This window comes from Hoplias malabaricus, chromosome 7 (genome assembly GCF_029633855.1).
Source record: "Hoplias malabaricus isolate fHopMal1 chromosome 7, fHopMal1.hap1, whole genome shotgun sequence".
Lineage (NCBI taxonomy): Eukaryota > Metazoa > Chordata > Actinopteri > Characiformes > Erythrinidae > Hoplias > Hoplias malabaricus.
The window spans coordinates 14,669,284-14,694,681 of record NC_089806.1 but is presented as its reverse complement, the minus strand read 5'-3'; the positions used below and the strand labels follow the sequence as shown (position 1 = coordinate 14,694,681).

The window sequence follows — 25,398 nt, the reverse complement described above, 5'->3', positions numbered from 1 at the left end:
TTAGATGTAAAACATACCCAGGTTCTGTTCTCACAAATGAAATACATTTTATGTGGACCTCTCTGCTTCAATGTTTAGTTTAACATTTTCTTCTCGAATGTTCTGCCAGTTACTACACTTAACCGCTCACAGACCAAGCCTACAACCTGTTTGATAACGAGGGTTTTGAGGGAGATTATGGAATGGCACTCAACGTTTTTGGTTCATATGAACGACTAGCTGAGGGAGACACGGAGCCGCAGGTTTTATATTCCCTGTTTGTGTGTGTGAGTGAGAGAGAGAGAGTGAGGGAGTGACCCCGGAGGAGCGCAGTGTAGTGGCTCTGCCCGCTCTCCCCTATATGGCTGTGGATTAGCGCTATGCTAATGTGGAGGAGAGGAGAGGAGGAGAGGAGAAGCGCCGCGTCGCTGTGAGCGCTCGGAGGCTTGGAGCAGGTTTAACACAGCCATGGCAGAAGGGGGAGAAGGAGAAGACGAAATTCAGTTCTTACGAACTGTAAGTACACTCCGTGTTCACGGCTTGGCTCTGGTACTCATTCACTGCAGTGTCTTTTAAAGGTTCTCTGCGTGGGGTCTTCAAAAAGCCCCTCACGCAACCCTGTAGTGCTGAGGCATCAGGTTTTCAACCGTCGTAGGGAAACGCTGTTGAATCTCCAGTTCATAACCTGCCGCATTTCTTTTCTGCTTCACTGTGCTCCGCTCGTGTGCCCGAGTCACCGGTTATCGCCGCTGTTACTCGGTTTGAAAGTTGACGCAGGTGGCCAGCTGGGGCTCGTACATCACCTGTCATTAACGCTACTGGATGTGAATCTAAAACAGTCCTCCCTCAGCTGCAGGTGCAGGGCTCACTTGTACACTAAGTAATAGCCCTGCAGGCTTGTTTAAAAAGTTTTCTGGACTTATTTGGGGGTTTTGTAAAGACTGTTCTCCTGCAGGCTACCTGCTGCTTCCCTCTTTGGATTTGTTTCGCCCTTAACCTGCTCATATCTGAGTTCTAGGGCTGGACCGATATGAAACGTCTGTGAAACTGATACTGATTAAAAGGAATAAATATTCTGAACCATAATGAGCTCATTTATTTTGATTCATTTAATTTATTTTGTAAATTTGCAGCCTCAATAGCTTTTTTTTTCATTTTTAAATTAGGCAGTGACTAATGCATTAAACAGTGCCTTAATGCTACTTTTTTATTTAGATTTTAGACACTAAATGCTAAAGATATTAGCTTTCTGTCAACACCATTGAATAATTCTGAAGAAGTTTCTCAAGAGTTGTGCATTTCACATGAAAAACATCCTGAATTAATTTACATCTTAAACACACAATTAAGCAGAAATATGGAAAATCAATAGAATTCCATTTATGTCCAATATATGTTCAGAAGGTTTTAGTTGTCAGCTGTGTATTATAAATTATGACTGTTCTTTTTTTTTAATTATGGGAATTTTAAATTTGGGGCTAGGCTAAACAGATTTAGTTTTGGTTTATATTGATTAGATTATTGTTTAGATTGATTCATATTTATTTATTTATATTTTCATAAATTTTTCAAAGTAATAACACATCTCACATTATTTATAATGTGGTATTCTCCTGCTAAAGCTTGCACTGTATTTTATATTTTTATAATTTTCTGGCATTTTACCTGTGGTGGGCGGCACTGTGGTAGTGTCGCAGTCACACAGTTCCAGGGACCTGGAGGTTGTGGGTTCGAGTCCCGCTCCGGGTGACTGTCTGTGAGGAGCTTGGTGTGTTCTCCCTGTGTCTGTGTGGGTTTCCTCTGGGTGACTGTCTGTGAGGAGTTTGGTGTGTTCTCCCTGTGTCTGCGTGGGTTTCCTCCGGGTGCCCCGGTTTCCTCCCACAGTCCAAAAACACACGTTGGTAGGTGGATTGGCGACTCAAAAGTGTCCGTGAGTGTGTGTTGCCCTCTGAAGGACTGGCGCCCCCTCCAGGGTGTATTCCCACCTTGCGCCCAATGATTCCAGGTAGTCCCTGGATCCACCGTGACCCTGAACTGTATAAGCGATTACAGATAATGAATGAATTTACCTGTGGTGCCGTTTTGAATTCATATTTACCATGTCATCTAGTTTTGCTGTATCACTGAGAAAACAAATTTGAACCCTGGTAATATCATGTCCAAAAATGTGACATGTCAGATATTATTCTGAACAAACAATTTTCCTAAACTAAACCACATGCACACGTGGAAACAATGATCATTATATTTTCATTTAAAGATAAAAAAAAAATGGAAATCACAATATTGCTTTTACAAAATATGAAAACTTATATATTTTTTTACTTTTTTTGCAAAACAAAAAGTACAATTTTATAAAAAGGTAAAAACACAAAAATCAACATATTTAGCACAAAATCTCCTCCAATTTTTTGAGGATAAACCTTTTTCAACTGAATAATAATGCAGTATAGTACTACTGTGGAAGGTAGTCTTCTTCTTGCCATGTCTAAAATTATTTCGAAGTATGGTTCCAAATCCATTTTGCTGACCAACAGCTCTGTTAAAAAAAAGAGCAACCATTAAATAAGGTCCCACACATGCAAATGCCCCTATTTAGAAATGAAATGATCAGATACGGTGTGTTTTCTTGCTGTTCACACTGCCACACTGATAACATGAAACATATTTTACTTGCGGTGTCAACATAGCCCAAGTTATGCATGTTAGCTATGTGTGCTAAGGAGTGTAAAATCTCTCTCTCTTTTCTTCAGTAAATAAACTGGAAAAAGCACTGCTGTGCTTTTTCAGTAGTGTTCACTAAGTTGTTTTTGTGTATGTTTTTCTATTTCTGTATCAGACAAAGATTAATTACAGTTGCTACATAAGACCAGCCACCTCTGTTTTTTTTTTTCCTGTAATCGATATGCTTTGGTTGAGAGCTCTTCTAGTAGAAATGATCCTTTCTTTTCTTTGGCCAGTAGCATATTGAAACCCACTGGCTTTGTACAAACTTTTAGTATTGGTCACATATGCTCAGTTGTGCTATAAAACAGCTTCTAACTATATCTGTATATGGCCATGAAGCTGCTGTATATCATGGTTATATTTTTGTGTCGCAGCTTGAATGGCTTTTCCTGTAATGGATGTAGATGTTTTAGACAGCTGGGAAATGGAGTCTCCAGGTGTGAAGCATTTTATTTGGAGTAAAGTAGTTGTTTAAGCCGGCAGATTCCCCAGGGTTAATTGTCAGCTCAAAGTGCTTGGCATGCCTGCAGTGTAATAAACCACAATACTCAAATTCCATGTGTCAGAAGCATGCTAATAATCTGATGACACTGAAAATTACCAGAGGGTTCTTGAGTGAGTTACAACCTTGGTGTTGGTTAAACACCTCCTGGTCATCATAGTCATGATCAAAAAACATACTTCGTATTTGATTATAGTTGATTTCTCCTATGTGATGATGCTGATTTTTAAGAAATAATATTTTTATGTAAAAAAAGAGTAAAGTCTGATATTATTGCACATCTAAAATATTAAATATTATAAGATGTGTGGATGTTTAGCATCTTCTGCTCTTTTGTATGAAAGAGGTTTCTGGTTCAAATCTTTCATTTCATCATGACAAACCACAATACTTTTAATCTCAGATTATCTCAGTGATCACTTGGGGGTGTAATATGTGAGGCTACTGTAAAGATTGTACATGATGCATAATAACATATTGCCACTAATTGAAAACTGCAGCAATCCCTTGCAGGACCATGGGGAAGGTGGATGTAGTCTCACCTTGCCGTTAAGGTGTTAAAGTGGGAAAGCTGGCAGTGAAGGGCATGCACACACTAAATCGAAATGCTCAAGGGGTGTGAGTGGAGCATGTTCTCCCAGTAACCTCTAGACTGGTGTAAAAATATGCCCTATTTCTGCTTTTGCTGCTGCATTATTGAGCATTTTAATATTGTCTTTTGTGGTAGGCTGTTTCCATTTCAGCAGTAAGAGAGGTGTCCTACAGTTTACTTGTCAGTGGAATAAACAACAGTACATTCCATAAAGTTTGATTTATTTATAGATATCTCCAAATACCTAAAAGTATATATATATTTGCAAAATGACGTGGAACGTCAAAGGAAAATAGTGAACAAATATTTCCAAAATTAGAGTTTAAATCATCATCTAAAAACATTAAAAGAAACATTGTAAATCCACACAATGAATGCTGTTACGGAGGGAAGGTAAGAGGGAAAAAAAGATAAAATTTGCGAAGGAATCAAAGAAATTGAATGTTGTTTTCAGAATAATAAACTGCCACTGACCACGGAAGTCTTTAAATGTGATTTGAATTTAATGTGCCCACCTTCTGTGACTGCATTTTGGAGGTGTGAAGGATAATCTCTGTGTGTTTCTTTGAAAAACCAAAAGCAAATATCAGAGCTGTTATGATTTTGGGAGATTTGCTTTTGGTTCATGTGGACTCATAAATATTGGACATTTATATTATATTTTTTGCTGAGCTTTTTTTTTTTATTAAAGCTCCACATTTTTAAACAGTTCTCTGACATCTTAATTAAATATCTGTGACATGCACTGGTCAAAATACCACAAGGTTAAAACACCACAGCGCTGTTCTCCCCCTGTCTAAACAGCCCTGTTTAGAACAGCTGGTTTCAGCTCCTGTTTCTTTAAATGAGAAGGAGCCACAGCTCTGTTCACCATGAGAGTTCAGGAGTTAGAAGAAGCACTGTTTTGTTTGTTTGTTTTATAAAAACTTGGTTCAGGTTCTACTCTGTTCTATGTAGCAGAAATCAGAATGACCATCCAATGTTTTCTGAATTAGCCAAATATTTTTTATTTATTTGTTTATTTATTTATTTTACTTTTTGTATGTGTTTCTGAGAATTGAATATCCCTAACGCACTGGCAATAAATAAATGGATACTCTCAGAAAAATTGTCACTTTGGCACTATTTGTTCTCTTTGTGGTGGTACACTCAAGGGGACATATTGAGTACCTTAATTAATGGAATATAATTGTAACATACTCTATAAAAATTACGGATTTTAAAGTTGTGTTGATTTCATACGCTCCATTTAATCTCAAGGATGTTCTTTCATTTTACACAGGTCTGTAGTGAAATTTTACAAAAATTCAACTCTTCTTCTGGAAAAGGGAGCACAAATGGACTTTTAAACTAATTTACACTGTGTCGTTAATGGTACTGTTAAATTACTGTTGTACCTTTAGTGACAATAGTGTACTTGTATTATACATTTTTTCTGAGAATGTAGTATCTTCTCACCTAGCAAAAAACACCTCAAAAAGACACTGAAAAGACAATTTGGCCAGCCAACGTTTATATATCATTTATAAGATGTTCCTCTTCATTTAAAATTGGTTGAAATGTGGTAAATGATCAGAAAAAGACGTCTATCATAGGCTAAATTTGGACCAAATCAGACATACCAAACAGACCCAAGTTTCAGTGTCTATTTTTGGGCAAAATTAAGGCCATGACCAACTAATCAGATTTACCTTAAAAAAAACAACATTCATATGAGGTCTAGTCTTTGGTGGGTTACTGTTATATAGCACTATATGACTTGAAATGTCATGCCATAGATCAGTATTTGGATTTTCTTTCTTTTAATTACTACAATACCTCAGAAAGGATAGAGGGTAGCTGAGCTTACCAGGACCTTTATTTAGTCTTTGTGTTTATTGAGCAGTTGTAGTGATACCTTTAAGCTCAGGTGCTCCCTGAGGAGCCTGTACAGTAGCAGTGGGCTTATTTGGAGTTTATGTTGTTCTGGAAGCCCTCTACATTCCAAGAGAAGACTCCAGGTTTAAAATTAGCCTCTTTAAAGCTGATGCTTCCACCAGACATACGCATACAGTTCTCTGGCACCAGCCTATGTGTCATTGCATCAGCTAGTTCAGCTAACTAACATTTTAACGACATTTTTTATTGGTTTTATATGATTTAAAATCAGCAGCTTGCCACCACAAAACTATAACTATAAATTATAACTATAACTCTGCAATATATTCAAGCACCAGTGTCATTTCATCTGACCAAGACAATTCATTTATTTCCAGTATTAATCGATGATTGTTAAATTGGAGATTTGATTTAAAAAATGAGTATATAAAATGATTAGATTTATGGAGCACAACAACATAGTAGCTGGCACTGACCCTGATGCTATTGTGGTGGCGAACAGACTGCAGCCTAAATAAGTGGCCTATACATAATTAAAAATGTGCTCAAGATGATTATGTGATGGTGCTTTTACTCTGATCGTCTGGAGTTCAGCTTTTGAAGCTGAACTCCAGTATGGCCTCATGCTGAACAAAAGGTCTTGTTTTTATTGTTTAAATACTTTATTAGTTGCTCCCTCACTTTATGGATGTTTGAGTAGTTGATGTAATCAACATCAGTGTAGACCATTCATTCATTCATTCATTGCCTGTAACCGCTTATCCAGTTCAAGGTCGCGGTAGGTCCGGAGCCTACCCAGAATCACTGGGCGCAAGGCGGGAATACACCCCGGAGGGGGCGCTAATCCTTCACAGGGCGACACACACACACACCTTCAAGTTCCACCTATCAATCCTATGTCTTGTTTGAATATTTGTAATTTGCAAGCATTACACAGTTATTCTAAAATAATTACTAAAGTTTATAGAGCAAATATAAATAATCAGGCTTAAAATTTTGGGAAATAAGCGTTTTGAAAGAAATTAAAACATTAAGAGAGAATTAATATGCAGTTTAATAGACTATAGGTGAAAACAGTGAGGTGCTTGAAGCAGGTGCTCACAGTGGCTCTCAGCACTTGTATTGGTAGGTGAAGGATGCACGGCGCTGGTAAACAGTGTTTTAGGACTCAATGATGCGAAGATCGGCCATGTCATTTTGCTTTCATTAAGTGTTCTCTCTATTTATGCCTCTAGATTTAGTCCCTTTGAGCTTAGGAGTATTTCGCTGGGTTGGTCTCAGTTTGTTTTTCTCATTTCCACATTGTAGTTTTTGCAATAAAATCTAATTATCCAATAAAATTCCTCATGTCTGTCTCTAGCCTTTGCTTACATTTAGTAAGAAGAAATATACTGGGAGATCGCGTTCCCTCCCTGGAAATAAGAAGCGGAGGAACGCTGCACCAGCCCTCCTCTTACAGATGTATTGAATACCGTTTCTTCGTAGCCCTACTAGCCCATGTTGCATTTTTTTTTACACAAACTACATTTACGCAAATTAAGCTTAATTATGAAAATCATGAATCATTATGTAGTTTACACAACATTTTTCGGTTTCAGATTTTCAGTATTTAATTAATTTTTTTATTAAGTAGTAATTTTTCCAAGGTCTCCTGGCGTACCACCACTTACTGCTTCATGTACCACTAGTGGTACGAGTACCACAGTTTGAAGAACCACTGCTGTAGACAATAAATCATGCATCATTTGGCACTACTTTTTAATTCAGATGATCCACTGCAATCTACTGTATTTTAAACAGTGTCTGATTCTGAAGCTTGTTTGGTTTACTTAAGGGCATAGTAGCTGTGATGTTTGGGAAACCTCTTGATATCTATCACTGATAAATCAAGCATGAATCAGAGTTCCTAATATGGGCGTGACAGCCATTAAAAATAATGACTTGACTACAGTGGTCTCTAGGACTGACACATGCCAAAAATCCTTAGTTTGCTACATTCACTTTCCATTTGCATAATATCCACCCCAAGCGTTGCATATTGGACTGAAGCAGGCCTTGCAGATGATTCATTAAAATATATTGTACACCAAGGACAGCCATGGTGAAATATTAAATGTCACAAAGGCAGATATATAATTGGCTGAAAAAATTACTGGGATATTTATATTTTTTTTATGGACCACAATCCATACTAAACTCTCTTAGTGTCAAAGAGATGCAAGTAAATTTAGTTTGCAAAAAAAATGCTTAGGTATTATGAAGTGTGGTGCTCAGTAGACTGTACTCACATTATAGATGTAAACAATAGTGGCACACTATACTTTTGAAGTCTCAGCTGTTTTTTTCCTGTAGAACATTAGATAAGGGGCCATCTTCATTTTCTGCCAGGCTGCTCTTTAATATATATGAGTGATAATCCAGCCACTGTTTTCCATTTAACCTCAGTTTCACGGTGCCCTGAGGTGATCTTATTCATCATCTATTTCCAAGGTAGATTTATATTCTCTGTACTGGAGATTTCCTCTCAGAGATAACATCACTGTGCTTTACAGTGGTGTTCTGGACTTTTTGCTAAAACTGTTTTGAAGGCTCTTGCTAAGTGTATCTGTGATAAGTAATTGTGTTGGAGACAGGCAAAATGAGTAATTCATTTTAGAGCTTTTCTTTTCTGCTTGTCATTATGCATCACCTATTCTGCAGCCCTCCACCCCGATGTAAGATGCTGAGTGCAGTTAGATGCTGTGAATGTGACTTATGAGAGACACGCAGGTGTAGGTAAACTGCTGGGCTCAGTTCCAGGATTGAAATCCTGCAGTACGTGAGTAGACTGTGACCCCGTGTCATCTGACTAAAGTTCCTCTGTGGCTTCTGACCTCCACCAGCTTGACATGCCCTGCTCAGTGCACTGAGCCCCTTCACATTGGTTAAAGAGAGGCTGATGTCACTGGCGTGGTGTGCTCCCTGGCACCGGTTCAGTCCCAAAAGGCGTGGAGCAATCTGTGCTGAAGGACAAAATGTCGTCTTACATCCATCACCATCACCATTGTGGATTCAAGGCTTGATCACTAAATAATTGACCTGACATGGACCTCTAAGGAAAGACTTGAAAGTTGTGAGCAATACAAAGCTATGATCAATATTTAATTTGCATCCCTTTCTACTACTTTTTGAACTAAATCTGTAACTTTATACTCAGTGAAGCTGACAAAATGGATGACAATACCTGTGAAAACAAGGTGGTGGCTTGTTATGTCATGGATGATTACTTCACATTTCCTTAATTGTGCATCCATTCGTAGTTCTACTATTACAAACGGTAGTCCATCTGTTCCTCTGTATATTTGTTAACCCACGTTTCCCCTTATTCTTAATGGAAGGGATGATTTGGGTGGTGCATCATTGTCACTGCCGCAGTGACAGTGAATCGGTGGAGGCATGCTAGTGCATTTTGCTCCGGTATGAGTGGATCAGACACAGCAGTGCTGCTGCTAGAGTTCTTCAACACTGTGCTCACAAACTCCTTTAAAGACAAGTCAGTGGTCACAGTTTGCAAAGCAAAAGATGGTCTACAGTATATAAATGTAGAACTTCAAAGTGACACCTTAATTGTAGCTTGAGCTGATATAATGGAAAATGAGTGCAGAAACAAGGAGATGGCTTTAATGTTATGGCTGATCTGTGTATGTATTTTTCCTTACAAAATGCATTTCTCTAGTCAGGCGTTTAATGAGATATTCCAGGGATTAATGATATCCCATCATTACATTCATTTCAAGTGTATAATCTAAAGTAACCAGACACAGCTTCTAATTATGAATTGAGCTACTTAAAATTTAATGGACTGCTGACACACTGTTTGATATCTGTGGGCACTGCCCTAAGAATTAGTGTGGGGCTTCCAGATTTTTTCCAGGATGATTTGGAGTGATGTTGTGATCTAATTGTGGATTAATGATCCAACATCAGCACTTGACACTTGATGCTCATGTTGCTGGAAGCAACTAAAACCTGAAAAATGTGTAGCAAGAATGAAAGAATGCTCAGTGAGCAAAGGTAACAGAAAACTCTGACTAAGCAAAGAGCATCAAATAATACAAACAGGACCACAGAGGAACAACACCTAAAAAAATCACATTTAATACATTTACATACAATTCCAGACTACAGACAGAACTGAGACAAAGGGCTTATATGCAGAAGTGACAACGACCCACTGAGAGTAGTATTTCAGTAGTATTAGTTTTATGATTTGTGACGTGCGCTCTGACAGAGCCAAAAATATTCAGATATAAGAAGCTTCTCCTTTACTGTTTCGCATTGGATTGTGAGACAATTGTGTCCATTATTGCACTGTGGATTTCTTAACATACATTTCTGACACCTTTATTCATCTTACATACTCAAATACTGGCTAGTAACTGCAGTAAAAGTGCAATTGGGAAACCATCTTTATTTACGCTGGCACAAGAAGACAAGTGCATTAAATTTTAAGTGAAATGGTCAGGTCTGTGCTTGTGTTGACAGAATACAGAAAATGCTGGTGGACCAGGAGTGTCCCACCTTATCTCCAAAGAGCCAGCGTAGCTTCAGGATTATTTTCCAAACAAACAGGAGCACACAAGATCAGTTGTTTTGTTGAGACGTGTTGAATACACAGGCAGAATCAGACTCCTGCTAGATTGGAATGAAAACAGCAGCCAAACAATATAGCCCTCTGCAAATGAGATTGGATGACCCCCTGCAGATAGTCTGTGCCTACTGAAGATTTTGTATGCATTATTTACTTTTTAAGATTGTGATTCTCTTTTTGCCTGGTGTTTCAGATAGAACATGCACACTGTTGCCTCCCTGTTTTAAATGTTATTGTTCCATACCATGCAGTCTATTTCATCATCTCCATACAAAACAGGACAGATGAATCTGTATTTGAACCACATCTATAGATTCCTCTCTTTCTTCGAAGCCTGCCACTTTCATTTGTCAGTGTTGATGGAGGTCGCTCAGCCATGCTTGCAAGCCATTTTCTTATTTAATGAGAAGGGTTTATAGCAATATCCATGGAAAGTGAGCTTCGGAAAATTCAATTTGTAATACACCTGAGCATAAGATGTAATATTTGATGGTGAACCTTTGTAGTCTAGCCTTATCTTTCTATCCACGGTTTCAGTATAGCAGTGTTTCTCTACTCCAGTAGAGACAGTATTTGTCGTGCTATGTCATTTACACTGTGGATGCTGAAATCTTACATTGACGTCCCTGACAGTGCCTGTATTATGCCTGTTGTGTTGTTATTTTCCTTCTTTGTGTAACATCTTTAAAAAGGATGGTCTCGGTATAACTTGCAAGCTTGTAGCATCTTATTAGCAGTTAAGCAAACAGATCAATAGCAGCTACAGCACAGAGAGAGGTCTGTTACTCTTTTGGAAATGCAATGCGTTCTGGATATAATCCAATGCTCAGTGAAAATTGATTTATCCGTATTTCATTAAGTGAGTAAGAGAGTGTTTCTCCAATACACTGATACAGTCCAGAATTATAAGTGCTTTTAAAAAATCATAATAGAATAATTAATAATTACAGATTATATGATACTTCTTTTATAAAAGCTGATGACACTGATATTGTAACCTTGAGCTTTGACCAACAGCAATCTCATATTTATTTACATTTATATATTCTTTGTCATTTATTCTTCAAACATGATGAGATTCAAAAATGATGAGATTCATTTGATCCCGTCTGTAATAGATTCAACATTTGTATGCTCTGTGATACTCACCAGTACTCATTTTTCATATCTATCAATAACCAAAACAAACAAACAAACAAACAAAAATCAAAGGAGGTTACTTGAAATTCGTGCAATAACATAGTTATTGATGCATCAACATGCCAAGTTCTTCTAGAGTAGAAAAGTAAGAGATACACGTATCTAAATATTTGCTGACATCCCTTATAATTAGTAAGTTCAACTACTGTAATGTGGACTCATTGTGGACAGAGATGTTAAACTGTGCACACATCCTAAGAGAATGTTGTACCATTTAATCTCTAGCCTTCCTAGAAGAGTAGATGTTATCTCAACAAAGACATTTTATTATTATTATTTTTTCTTTGTGGTGAGTGTTGTCTGCTATGCTTCGTTTAAGACCATCACATTTTTACACATGCATCATTAAAAATATGGCAGTAAATCATTGCCTGTAGTTCCATCATCAGACCTATACTGGTAAAATCATTGTTGATTATACAGTAACTATAGACTTCATTATCAGCAAAAATATACATGGGTAATTTTTTCACAATATTTTAAACATAACAGAAGATCTTCCCACTTAACTGGGTAAAGACAGAGGTGGGGGGGATATGAGCTGCATGTAGTCAGCTTACTTAGTTATTTAGAGAATGGAAGATCAGCAGAGGTTTGGAGCTGTACTCTGAATCGGGGTTGGATAACTCTGGACTTGGACATCGCCTCCAAATACTAGAATCTAATTCAAACCCTAACTTCATACTTCTTGACTGAATACTGGAGTCGGATTTGCCAGATTAAGGCAGAAACTCAGGAGGGTACACCTCCAGCAGTCTGGCAGTACCTACTCTTGTTGAATACTTATAAGGGACCTATAGGGACATGTCACTGTAACCTTTTTTGTTATCAACATATTGTTCCCATAAATAATTGTGATAACTGATATTACTGTCATTTGAAGACCAATGAAGTGTATTTGAATATAACATATATTTAAATTTCCTTAATATATATATATATATAATGTATATATGTATGTATAACATAATTAAAATATAATCACAGTATTTAAACAAATTGACATTAACAGCTTCAGAACAGAGAGAACAGAACAGAGTGAGTGACTAAAACACTTTTATAAACAACCATGCCAGTAAACTCAATGGGTGATTTTGAGGTCAGCAAAAATGAATGAAGAAATGTCCATGTATTGTTCGATAAGTCGATAATGTAATTATTCTGACATGACTAATAGAGAATGATTAAATGTGTTCACGCTTGGGTGGTTGTCATATAGCGCAGTATCATTTCACAGAGGTTGATCTATGACATATCATGATGTGGCAAATCAAGCTAAAATCCACTAATCTGATAGTTTGTAAACACCACTTATCACCTTGTCTGACATTTATGAGCAATGTGATTCTGAGACGTAGCGCCTAAAAAGATGGTGCCCTGAAAATATAAGCACTGCCAATTTGGTGATTTGGTTTTTTCATATTTTTATGAGAGTCTGTGTTACTTTGAGAATTTGCAGAGTATGCAGGTAACAATAGCAATGTTGGGCAGGATTTAGTGTATTCACCTTTTCTCAAGTTCATGTCAGTGGCATGGCTGAGTGAGTTGCGAGCATTTATTTGGTACAGCAGCACATCAGGAGCTCTCGGGTTACAGCCTCTGGAGGCTTCAGGGCACACACACACCTGTTCATGTCCTTAAAGACGAATGCTGAGATGGAAGTAAGGAAGAAGTAGGGGGGTGGACACCCACAGTAGCACCTGCTTTTATAAAGCCACAGGCATGGTGGCAGACATTACGGGTAGGGGGAATAAAATGTATGCAGCATAGTGTCACAGGACTTTGCGTGAAAAATAGTATCAATATGTAGATGCTACGTTATTGACATTTAATTAATTATTTATTTATTCATATGTTTAATATAGGAATAAATTAATTCTAAAAAATGTTTCATTATTGACATGAGGTCTTATTTTTGCTTTTTGTTGAGACCAAGGCTCAGAAAATTTTAATGTTTTTTTGCTCTGTATATTTTTTTTAAAAAAAACATCACATTTAAAATGCTTTTTGATTTTTAAAACAATAATGTAAATGCAAATAAAATAATATTGTGACAAAATATGTTTTATTCTCTTGATCTGATGCAATCTTTCTGATAATTTTTATAAAGTTTCGAATAGAATTTAAAGCTTTCATGATGAAAACCTGACTACATATGACTTTAGTTGCAGTGGTTAGACGGCATAGTGAATAACATCAGCATCCTATATAAAAGTGACTTAGCTCCAAGAAAAAGAAAAATGCAAGAAAAAACTGCAAAATTCTTAGATACAAGATGAAAAATTCTCCTGACATTTCACAGCACTTTGAATAACACCCATTGCTGCATTTACGGCCGTAAATCACTGAATAAGAGCTGTTGTTAGAAAAATAAATGTTTTTGAATGCTGATTAGTGTGCTTCTTACTATTTGCATTAAGAAAAAAAGGCTGGTGACATGAACAAATTATACATTTTGTCAGTGAACTGGCAAACTCTGAGATCTGAGAAACAACACTATTTTCTATTGTCATTGCAGTAATTCTGTTCTGTAGTGGGCATTTGTCTAGGCTGCTGAGCAAAACAGCAAGACCAGGGGTGGTACACTGTCTCTTCAGCCATGGATCTGAAATAAGGACAGGGTAGGACTGAAGTCTTGGGGTCAGGTTCCCACCCCTCGGGATGGGACACCCCCCCTTTCCCAGCCACCTTACGCACGCACCCCCCCACAGCCCTATACATAGCCTGTGATGCTGCTCCTTAGCTGTCTAGCAGATGGCTCTCCTGCTGTCCCCTGGATCACTTTGCCGCAGATTCACCAGATTCCTTGGCCCAGGCTCAGTTTAAGCAAGGAGAGGAGGCCTGAACCCTACTTTTAGACGAAGAACTCTGTAGACCCTTAAACTGCTACATGTTTTAGTTTAGATTTTAAGTGGCAAATTGTGGAATGTGCTGTTTTCTGTGTCTACATGAACACACACTGTGTGTGTATAGATAAAACAAGCTAACATGGGTTACGAAGTCTGACGGTATGCCAGTTCCCCCAGCTGCTGCAGTGGTATAGAGGAGGGGGTTTTCTCAATTTTAAGGAGGTGACAAGCCCCTGACACCAACAAGTTTAGCCTGCTCTGAAGTTTATTAAATGCCAAAACTATGAAGCAGCAGGAGGCAGTAAGCAGTTTGTCTGTAAAACTGATGTTGGTTTTTATAATCCTCTGTTAAAGAGATCAGACTGAATTAGGTTAACAGTGTTAAACATGTTATGATACACATGTACATTTTAACAATGTTATGATGCAGATATCATGTTATTGTACTGCAAGCAGGTTCAATGTGTAGCCATTGTGTTGTATTTTTAATATATGAGTCATCGTAAACTGCAACAGTTGACACTGTTCCATTCTTTTAAACTCACTGGGGTTCATAAAAGTACGGCAAATGTAAGATAACATCCTTGCCTGCATTGCATCCGTGTGTGACCAAATGAATGTCTAAAAAAATTTGTGTTGTTTTTAATAATAGATTCACTAGGTACTGTAATCTTTTTTGGTAATTTGATTTTAGCCGAACACAAAGTAAGAGAATGTATGTTGGATTTATTGCTTAGATATTTATAGAAAATGGATCATATTTTGCTAATGGCCCTGATTTGAATTAAACCTTAATGAGTAAATTAAGCTTGGTGACCTCGCAAAACATGTCTTCATTATGAAACATTATGACTGTAATCATGTTATTGCACAACATATTAATGACACTATAGCTGGGGGGCTGGATGAATGCTAGAGAGAGGATCTGATTGGTGCTGATCATTTGCAAATGGTCTTGCAGGGAATGAAATTGCATTTTCTGGCATGATACATCTAATGATACACGTTGCAGTATCACTGTTTTTTATTGCCATATTACAGTACCATATAATTGGTATGCTTTTACAGTTGTGTGCTTGAAGTTTCTAAAGAAAATTTCCCATGCTCTTTGGTGACAATGAGTTAATTGGATTGTCATTTTTATTCATTATGTGTAATTCTTGTCAGGTAATGACATTGACTTTTTAAGTGCACACCGTACGGATCAAGTATCAAAGCTCAGAAGAGTATAGACCATGGTGGTATAGTAATCATGAGTGGATTAACCAGGCAAAAGATTGTTCAGGGAAGAGAGTTTGAGCTGCAAAGACTGCTGTGGGTAACATTACACTAAATGGAGTATATACTGTAGATAGTTTGATAATACAAGTTGATAAAGATTCAAGTTACAGATTGTCAGTTACCCAAATACCCAAACCCAAAACATCATCCATAAATCTACATTATCCAAACTAATATAATTGGAATTGGCACGGTGGCGCAGCAGGTAGTGTCGCAGTTACACAGCTCCAGGGGCCTGGAGGTTGTGGGTTCGATTCCTGCTCCGGGTGACTGTCTGTGAGGAGTTGGTGTGTTCTACCTGTGTCCGTGTGACTTTCCTCCAGGTGCTTCGGTTTCCTCCCACAGTCCAAAAACACACGTTGGTAGGTGGATTGGTGACTCAAAAGGTGTCCGTAGGTGCGAATGTGTGATTGTGTGTTGCCCTGTGAAGGACTGGTGCCCCCTCCAGGGTGTATTCCCGGTAGGCTCTTGACCCACCGCAACCCTGAACTGGATAAGAGCTTACAGATAATGAATGAATGTTGATTATGTGATGAAGAGGCTTTAAGAATACAAATGTATGAACAGACTGTAAATAAATGACAAAATCCTGGAAAGCTAGCTCACTTCTCAACTTAAATAAATGTACCATGAAACATAGCAAGCTACGAAAGGACACTACAACAGCACTGTTTTAACATCATGATATATTACATTACAATATTCATATTTTATAACAGCGAAAATATATTTAGTTGTTGGTTGAACTTATCAAACCATCAAGCCTCCAAGCATCCAGTAATGGAATAGCGTGTCCTCTTATGTTATTATCTTATGCCGTGTTAGTACTGATGTTTTGTTATTTTGCCATCTTACCCAAAATAGCCAAGCAAAAATATTGTGATAATTTCTTTAAAACCTCATTTCTGTCGTTTACCATCAGTAGTAGAAGGATCTCAATAATCCTGCCACTTTCTGGACATTCTCCCTTGTTCTCATATCACATTAATGTCCAAGATGTACCTCATTGAGGAGAATGAGCTTTGACTGATGAACTTGCCTGGCTGTGTTTGACAAATGGATATTGCTCTGATAGTGTACGTCAGAGCCATGGCAACCATCAGCTTAGATTAATGTGTTCTGCGAGCTGGCAGTAGAGAGCGAGGCCATTCAGGAAAAGCAAACGAGACCCAAATCAATTAATTCCTCTTGAGAAAGATAGTGCCCGAGCAGTAACAGGGATGGAGCCATTGTACAGTCAGATCCTACCAGTAATGCAAACTTGCCTCCTCTAACTCACTCAGGAAACTCCAGAAGTGTTTGCAGTTTATCTCTCATTGCTAATGGGCTTCAGGGACCTGAGGATGCATGTATAATTAGATTTAATATATTGCAGTAAGTCTAGCCCTGAATACAAATTGTAAAATGTTTGATTATTACTTTGCATTATTTTTATTCATAGATATTGATTGGGCAGTTTCTACTTCATACTTAAAAAAACAACAAAAGAAAACATTTTCAAGTATTACATAATTACATAATTTTGCCATATCACCTCTCTACACTCATGCAAAGGCTTTTTTTTGCTTTTTCATAACTTTATTACTTATAGTATAAAATAGGTTTAATATATAAATAACTATAAATTAAACTGACCGTTTTCTCCAGCTGTACAGAGACTTATCGGAAGTTGCATTTTCTGCTGACAGGATGATGAAGTTGTGCTCCAGTGTGTTGCTACCATCCAGAAGGAGAACCGTAAGTTTTGCCTCTCAGCCGAGGGACTTGGGAATCGACTGTGCTACTTAGAACCCACCTCAGAAGCTAAGGTAAGACCGCAGTATCAAAAATACAACAAGACAAATCTAATATTTTCAGCTTAAGCATTAAGCAAAACAACATACATGAATACTTTAGCTGCTATCAGCGTTACCTGTGCCTATACTGCATTACCTGTAACACTCTCTCTCTCTCTCTCTCTCTCTCTCTCTCTCTCTCATACATATATATATATATATTTGAATTTTACTGGCTGAAAGTAAGATTTGATCATTTTATGTAAAAAAAAAAATGCATATGTAAAATACATGAAACACTTACCCTAGCTTACTAAATAGGGTCTTTGTACACTCAGTTAAGTGTGAAGAGGCGTATTATAAATGTTCAAAAATACCATCAGTAATTTTTTTTGGGAGGAATATATCTCATTAATGGCAAGATATCCATGTAGTAGAGAACCATGGCAACAGCAACTGACCTGAACCTTTAAACTGTGCTTTCCATGCATGTAGGAATGAGACAGCTGCATATTAGCTTTTATATTGCTCTTTATACACTGCATGGTCAGTATTTAAAGAGAAAAAAATATATATATTATATATATATATATATAATGTTGCTTTAACCATCTGTTGATCTTCGAAATATATCTGCCTTTATTTAAATTATTTAATTGTGGTTAGAGGGTCATAACAAAATAAAAATATAAACAGATATTTTTTAAAAGTTAAATAAAGCCCACTCAAACCTTTAGAAAATTAGATGAAGACAAAAATGATAAAATATTATTAATAAAGTAAAAGGCAACATCAGTCTGAACATTAAAATAAATTGAATTACCACGTACCTTAATATTATTTGTATTTTTTTTTTTTTTTTTTTTTACAGGTTAAGCCAGTAATTAAGTATATTAATCTCATTTGCTTAAATCTTTTGCACTGAATTCCATTGTTTCATAGTTCAACTTTGTTTGGACAGTGTTTAGTATACCTTTGTGCCTCTGTGAGGAAAAGGCCTGACAGACAAATATTTTTTTTTTTTTTTATTTATTTTTCTCTCAGGTTACTAACCAAACCAAATTTTACTTGAGAGATCTCATATAACCTTATTAGCACCTTTTCCTATTCATTTTCCAGATTAAGACAGGGAGAGGTCAGAGGTGACCAGATCTATTTGATGAATATCACAGTAAATCATATTAGCTCAGGTTCAAATGAAAAGTATTGGATGATTGATTGATTGATCTTAAATTATCAGTGAAAGTCATCAATAATTAATATTTCTGAATATTAAACATATTAGTAAAATATTTGTAGGTTTTACTTATACAATGTTGCAAATTAAGACATTTTCCAAGACAACAAAATTGGGGGATTGAGTAAATTGTAAGGAATATAATTTTTATAAGGATTTTGGGAAAAGGAAATATGGATTAAGGACTCAGTCCATGCCAAGCATTAATTAAACCTTAGCACTTTTCCTGGCTTATCGTTTGAGCAAACCAATCAAAAATGGTAGAAAGTGAAACATTATGCCCAACAGGTAGTATCACTGTCACACAATTCCAAGGTTCAAACCCCATTTCAACTCACTGTCTGTGAGGAATGTGGTATGGTCTCACTCTGTCTGTATGGGTTTCCTTCGGTGACTCAGGTTTCACCCACAGCCAAAAACATGCTGGTAGGGGAATTGGCTGAGTGAAATGGTTCACAGAAGTGAGTGTGTGAGTAAATGAATGAGAGTGAGAGTGATGCCTAGACTGGCATCTCGTCCTGACCAGCTGTGACCTTGAACAGGATATGGCCGTTACAGAAAGTGAATGAATGAATTAATGAAACTATGCCCTGGCAAAACTTATTAAAATTAAATTTCATGCTGAAAGTTTCATATTAGGACATGACTATTGCCAGATATGTATGCAAATTATTTCTCTGCCTCTTCTATCTCTCTTGCTCTTCTTCTCTCTCTCTCCCCCTCGCTCTCTCTGTCTTTCTCTCTTTTTGCAGTATGTTCCTCCTGACGTGTGCATCTGTAACTTTGTGCTGGAGCAGTCACTCTCAGTGCGGGCCCTGCAAGAGATGTTGGCCAACACAGGACAAAATGGGGAAGGGGTAAGTAGTCATATGTCACCTCAGTCACTTCTGCTGTCACTTAATATAGAAATTCAGCCTACTTACTTATATACTACTGTGCAGGATCGCTTGTGTACTTAAGTCCCACTCAATACGACCTTTAAGTACAAGTGCTTAATGTTTTTATTGCTAGGATGTGAAAGCAGAAAAAAAAGTTAATAGGAAGATAAGTTGCCAAAACTAAATGTAATACCATATTTTTCTGTTTTTATTTTGTATAGTTTTGCCTTTAAATAGAATGTCTATGATTTTGGGGAAACGCTGTTCTCTAGTTAGTGTACGTTCAGAAGCTCTGCATCCTTTAAGGTGGAATGAAATGTTTTAGGGGAAAACACCCGACTGTTGTTTGTACATGGCCCAAGTTTATCTTTAACTTTTCATTTGGAACTTGAGTTGCTAATTTTGCAGGACTTTTGGTAATACAGTAAACCTTCTCCTGAATTTGGAGACATTCCACATTAAGTACTTCGAAACAACAAAATTAACATGGAGTAGGAATCGGTTCATGCTTTTTAACATTTGGAGTTCTCCAGATATATTTGCTCTGCCATGAGTAGAGAGAGAGAGAGAGGTAATGAGTATGAATATGGACTGAAGAGCTAGCAAATAGTGAGGAAACATCCTCTAAACTATATAAAACATGTTTTTTGATTAACATTGCCTTTAATACATTTGCAGCTACTTTCTTTTCAGCAGACGTTTTTTTTTTTTTGTTTTTCTAAAGTACATTTCACAAACATTCAGAATTTTAAAGAGAGATTTGATGGTCTACTTTGTCTTGCACAGCTGTTGGAAGTGTTCTGTTTGTTATATTTTTAAGATGATCTCTTTAGAATCTTCCCCTGAAAAATGAAGCATTATATATTATATAAATGGAGAGTTTATATAATACAGCTTAATGCTTAAACCCAGCACTTATAATTGCTGTAACTTATAATAGGTATAAGGGCCTATCAGTGAGGACTTTATTGTCCCCTGATCTGCTTTCACACCAAAGCATTTTCTTTGTAAGATTATTCATACAAAGGTGGTATAAACTGTTTCAAAAACATGTTATAGATTGCTGGCAGGTTCATGAAAGGTATTTTGGTGAATGGATTTTTGTGATTAAACACGGCTTAAATGTTGTCTGGCTACACTCTGCTGTAATTAACATCCTTTAGCTGAAATGAAAAGATTGCAACATGATGCTTTCAGCTGTACTTCTTTATGGCTCTTTGTAAAGAATTACTCTTCATAACATAGTCCTTTTTTGCACTGATCGTCGATAATCTTCACAAACACTCTTTATTTCTACTAGGCTTCTTGCTCACTTGCTGTTAGGAGGATTTTAGGAATGATGTTTACATCATGTTATGGACTTATGTGGCTTTTAGGACATGATCCTGAGCATTTATTTACGTATGACACTATACATCCCAACTCTGTCATCAACACAATAGCTCACTAACAATGCAGCTCTGGTAAATACTATCATAAATAACAGACTGCTTGTTATGATGGTATTATACCTTACCAAGATTTCATCCATTATTTCCTCTATATCCAAATCTACTTCTATGAAATATCAGACCTCATTGATGTGTCTTTTTGCTGATGTTATTGGTGCTTTTGCATCAAATTTCATGAAAAAATTTCCCTGTGTATCTGTCAACCAGTTTCCAACATCTGGTCCATTTTCCAGGATGTATCAATATTAGCGTATGACAGAAATGTTTTAGGTGTTTCAGTCTGGTAAAATCAATTGGATTAGCATCAAATGACTGAATCTGAGGCGTATAAATATAATAATGAATATATACACATTTTTTGCCTGTTACCATATGTTAATATTGGTATAATATGTGACATAATGGATCTCATGTTTGTGACTGTTAAAGTGGTCTTTTGACTACAATATCACAAATTTTATCATTGATCGGTAAATGCCTTTTTGCTTTTGTTAACTGTTCATCTGTATTTTTTGTTCAACACGGCTAGAGTCCTGATCATGAAAGATGGGTATGTTGTATTTACAGTTCATTCCCCATTTGGACAATATGCATGAGTGAATTCCAAAAAAAAAAAAAAAGGCTAACATTCTTGTGGTTTAGTGTTTTCTCAAGTAAACGTTTTGTATGTAGTAATCCATAAATCCGCAAAGGCTTATTTAGACACTAACCAAACTAATCTGTGAAATATAGCTAATCCCTTTATCTCAAAACTTCACACTCTCTTTTCATGGCTTTAAAAAATAAGCACAGTTCAGAAAGAACTTTTTAATGTCTGCAAGTTTGAGCCCAACAGAAATAAATTAACAACGAATCCTTATATTTCCCTGTTGCAAATCTAGAAAGTCAAAACCACTAGGTATAATTAATTGCGCACATTTTCATTTATGTTGAAACTCACAGGTGACATCACTTCTCAAATTTACAAAAGTCCCTTTCATATATGAACTCCAGAGAAAATTCCTTTTGCACATGCAGAAAAGAGTGGAAGATGTTCTGTGTCAGACACGTTCTTGAAGCTGAAAATGTTCAGCGTGATTTAGGCATGGGGTGGAACCTGTATAGCACATGCAGTATAAGCTCCAGGACATTAGCAGCTTTATTCACACATGCACTCACTCAGACTTGACCCAGAGTCTTTACTACGGAGCTAGTGTGAAATAGTCTGTGTTAAGTCCGGGACAAGTGTTGCGGGTGTTTGCATTCACACATATTGCTCCTCTGGGTATAATCTGGAAAATTTCTGGTTTACTGTGCATGTGTGAAAGGGGCTCAAGATGTAATGGGATCCTAATTAATGCCCTCAACATAGTGAGCAGTAGGAACAAAATTGAAAATCAAGGCAATAACTAAGTTGTAGCTACTATTTAGTAAGATGGTGGGTAAAATGAGAAGAGTTAAGTTATTAGTGACTAAGTCATAGCTACATTCTGCAGGCCTGGGAACATGAAAATGAAAAAAAAAATGTAACTATGTATGAGGTGCTTCAAGATAAACCATTAATAATTAATAGTGTATTCAAATTTCATCTCCATATTTTGCGATCTGCATTATTTTCTACTAAAAAGTAGTGTCACCAGGAGGTTTATACAAACCCCTTAATCAAAACATAAAGCTGATTTCAGCCTTAATTGCTCAAGATATTCTGAAATGAGAGTGTTGAGTTTCTGTTCCAGTCATCTTGTCCCTGCTCTGTACTACTTTGCTTTTTTTCTAACACCAAGAAATTTGCACTAAATCTTGAAAACAACTGTTATACATTAATACGGGTGCAAATACTGAAACACAGTTCTCAGATATGAAACCTCTTTTTGTTGCTGTCTTTTTATTTTTATTTTTTATTGTCTATTTATATGTAAGACACTTGTGTTTAGAAAATACGTGTTAGGCGTATTTGTGTTCATATATTGTTTGAGGTCATGTATTCTCATAACTCAAATTTCAAGGGTACCAAGGAAGAGGAAATGTTCTGGAATATTGATTCCAGGTTCTTAAAATGGAAATTTACATCTTTCATCTTTGCTTTTCCCATTTGTGATTTCCATGGTGTATTCATGTTGATTGCTTCTTTTGACTACTGTCATTCTGAATCACAAAAATGTAGAGCTTTGCTGTGTCACAAAAGTTTCTGATTATCTAATAGCATTTTCAGCTTGCTTTTGCTAAAGTGGCTCACATAAATATATACATAGCTGTTCAATTGGTTTTTTAGCAATATAACTTGTGAATAAATTAATTATCTGAAATAAATTACACTCAACCATTCCCTGGGTCTTAAATGGTGTGATATCAGAGTGAAACCCAGCCAAAGGTCACTGACCTACATTTGTGTTGACAGCAGCCCTGCATTATTAAGTGCAGCTTCACAATAACAGCTGAAAGAAGGGCTATGTTTGCACATGATGGCTTTTTTCTCTTCTTGTTTGAGGGTGTGGGTGGTATTATAGTATCTTAAAAATATTTTACAAAGTGAAACTTTTGTTTCCTTAATGCTTTCAGAGATGTATAAGACGGGTAAGTATATTTTCCGTTTTCGGCTTTTGCATTTATTTGGCAAAGTATTTTGATGACTATTTTCTTCTTTGTTATAACTTTATAAATGCTTTATGAAATTACTTTTGGTAAATACTTGACAAATTGTTTTACCTACTTTTTTCTTCACATTTCCTCATCTACGGTACAACAACGAAATTTTTTCTCGTTCAAACAAATGAACGGGAAGTTTTTCCTAACACCTGTAACCGAGTAGCAAAGCATGTGCTCGGTTGTTTCAAGACAAAAGAAACATCTGAAAAAAGATCCTTTTTTGTGAAACAAAATAACTTTTCCCTCCCTCTCTCCAGATTTATACTCTGCTGGCTAACTTTCTTTCTCGCTGCCCTTCTTTCCTTTTCTGCAGGCAGGGCAGGGGGGCGGACACCGGACACTGCTCTACGGTCACGCCATCCTACTGAGGCATTCCTTTAGTGGAATGGTGAGAATGCACCACACTGATTAAAGCCACTGAGGAGGAGGATTAGCTCTGCTGTTGCTGTCTACAGCTACTGTGGGTTCAGTCTCATCAATGAACAATATAAATTATGGGGCCAAACTAAATATAAATACTTGACCGCAGTATATGAAGGGTCAGGTAAAGGTTATCACTATCAGTGAAAGACAATATTGTAATAGATGTGATTATATATTTAATTAAATATTCCCAGGTTTGCTGTCTATACGGAATGTAAACCACCATGTACAAACAGTACAAGTACAGAAACGTTTGGATTGAACCACTTGAATTCTATTTTAATGTGCTCTTACACTTTAATTTGTTTCTGAACAGTATATGGCCTGTCTAAAGACATCAAGGTCTCTGACAGACAAGCTGTCATTTGATGTTGGCTTACAAGAGGATTCAACAGGTATGCTACTATACATATTTCTTTGGACATTTATCATCACTGTCCAAAGAAAAAGTGAATCTCTATTTTCATGGATTATTAGTTTATTGCATCATTCGAACACAGCAGGTGTTCTTCACATTCATGATGAATGGACCAATAGAAATGCTTCAAAGTAACGTGGAATACAATCTTTTTTCTTTGACTTCTACTGAAAAAGTTTTTTCTTCCTCCTTTAAAGTTACTATATTGAGGTGTTTTTCATAAATTTGAAGTGGCTTCATTCAAGACAGTGGGTTATGTCCCCACTGATACATGGAAGTCTTACTATTTTTATGTATTGTGGCCACCCAGAATAGCAGAATATGATCATCAGATGTGATTATTTGAGAAGGCTGCTATTGGAAGTGTCCCATATGTGATATTTTGATACATGTCTGTGGAAATGTCTTTCATGAAGCCTGCTGCAATGATTTAATTTATCGTTGATTTATCAACACGTTATTGATTTATTTGTAGGAGTTTTATGAAGATAGCTATTACTTTATATTTGCATTTTTTTGGATGTTTACTTCTCAAAGGGGAGGCTTGTTGGTGGACTATTCACCCTGCCTCAAAGCAGAGATCTGAAGGTGAAAAGGTTCGAATTGGTGATGATCTGATTCTGGTCAGTGTGTCTTCAGAGAGGTACCTGGTGAGTAATGTTTTACACATTTAGACTATAAATAAAACTACAAATTAGTATATGCCTCAGAAAAAAGAGCAAGGTTATGTTCTCCTAGTCTACCATCTTCTGTGAATACTACATTTGTTTTATATGTGACTTAAATGATGTGTCTTTTTTGCAGCACCTGTCTATGTCCAATGGAAATATACAAGTGGATGCTTCTTTCATGCAAACACTGTGGAACGTACAGCCTACCTGCTCTGGCAGCAATGTGGCAGTTGGTCAGTTACACGTTAAACAACACACAAGAAACATTTGACAACACAGTGT

The 25,398-nt window shown here is 36.7% G+C and overlaps 1 protein-coding gene across 1 annotated transcript in view; it reads left to right on the top strand.

Moving 5' to 3' along the window:
* Window positions 1-420: 420 nt before the first annotated feature.
* The window catches only part of ryr3 (ryanodine receptor 3), an 82,294-nt gene continuing 57,316 nt past the window's right edge, over window positions 421-25,398 (top strand). Inside the window, exons 1-8 of the mRNA XM_066676473.1 lie at window positions 421-495; window positions 17,327-17,446; window positions 19,403-19,507; window positions 21,509-21,529; window positions 23,918-23,992; window positions 24,344-24,422; window positions 24,983-25,095; window positions 25,250-25,349. Coding sequence (XP_066532570.1) covers window positions 448-495; window positions 17,327-17,446; window positions 19,403-19,507; window positions 21,509-21,529; window positions 23,918-23,992; window positions 24,344-24,422; window positions 24,983-25,095; window positions 25,250-25,349 — 661 coding nt within the window. The 5' untranslated portion in view covers window positions 421-447. The remainder of the gene's footprint in view (window positions 496-17,326; window positions 17,447-19,402; window positions 19,508-21,508; window positions 21,530-23,917; window positions 23,993-24,343; window positions 24,423-24,982; window positions 25,096-25,249; window positions 25,350-25,398) is intronic.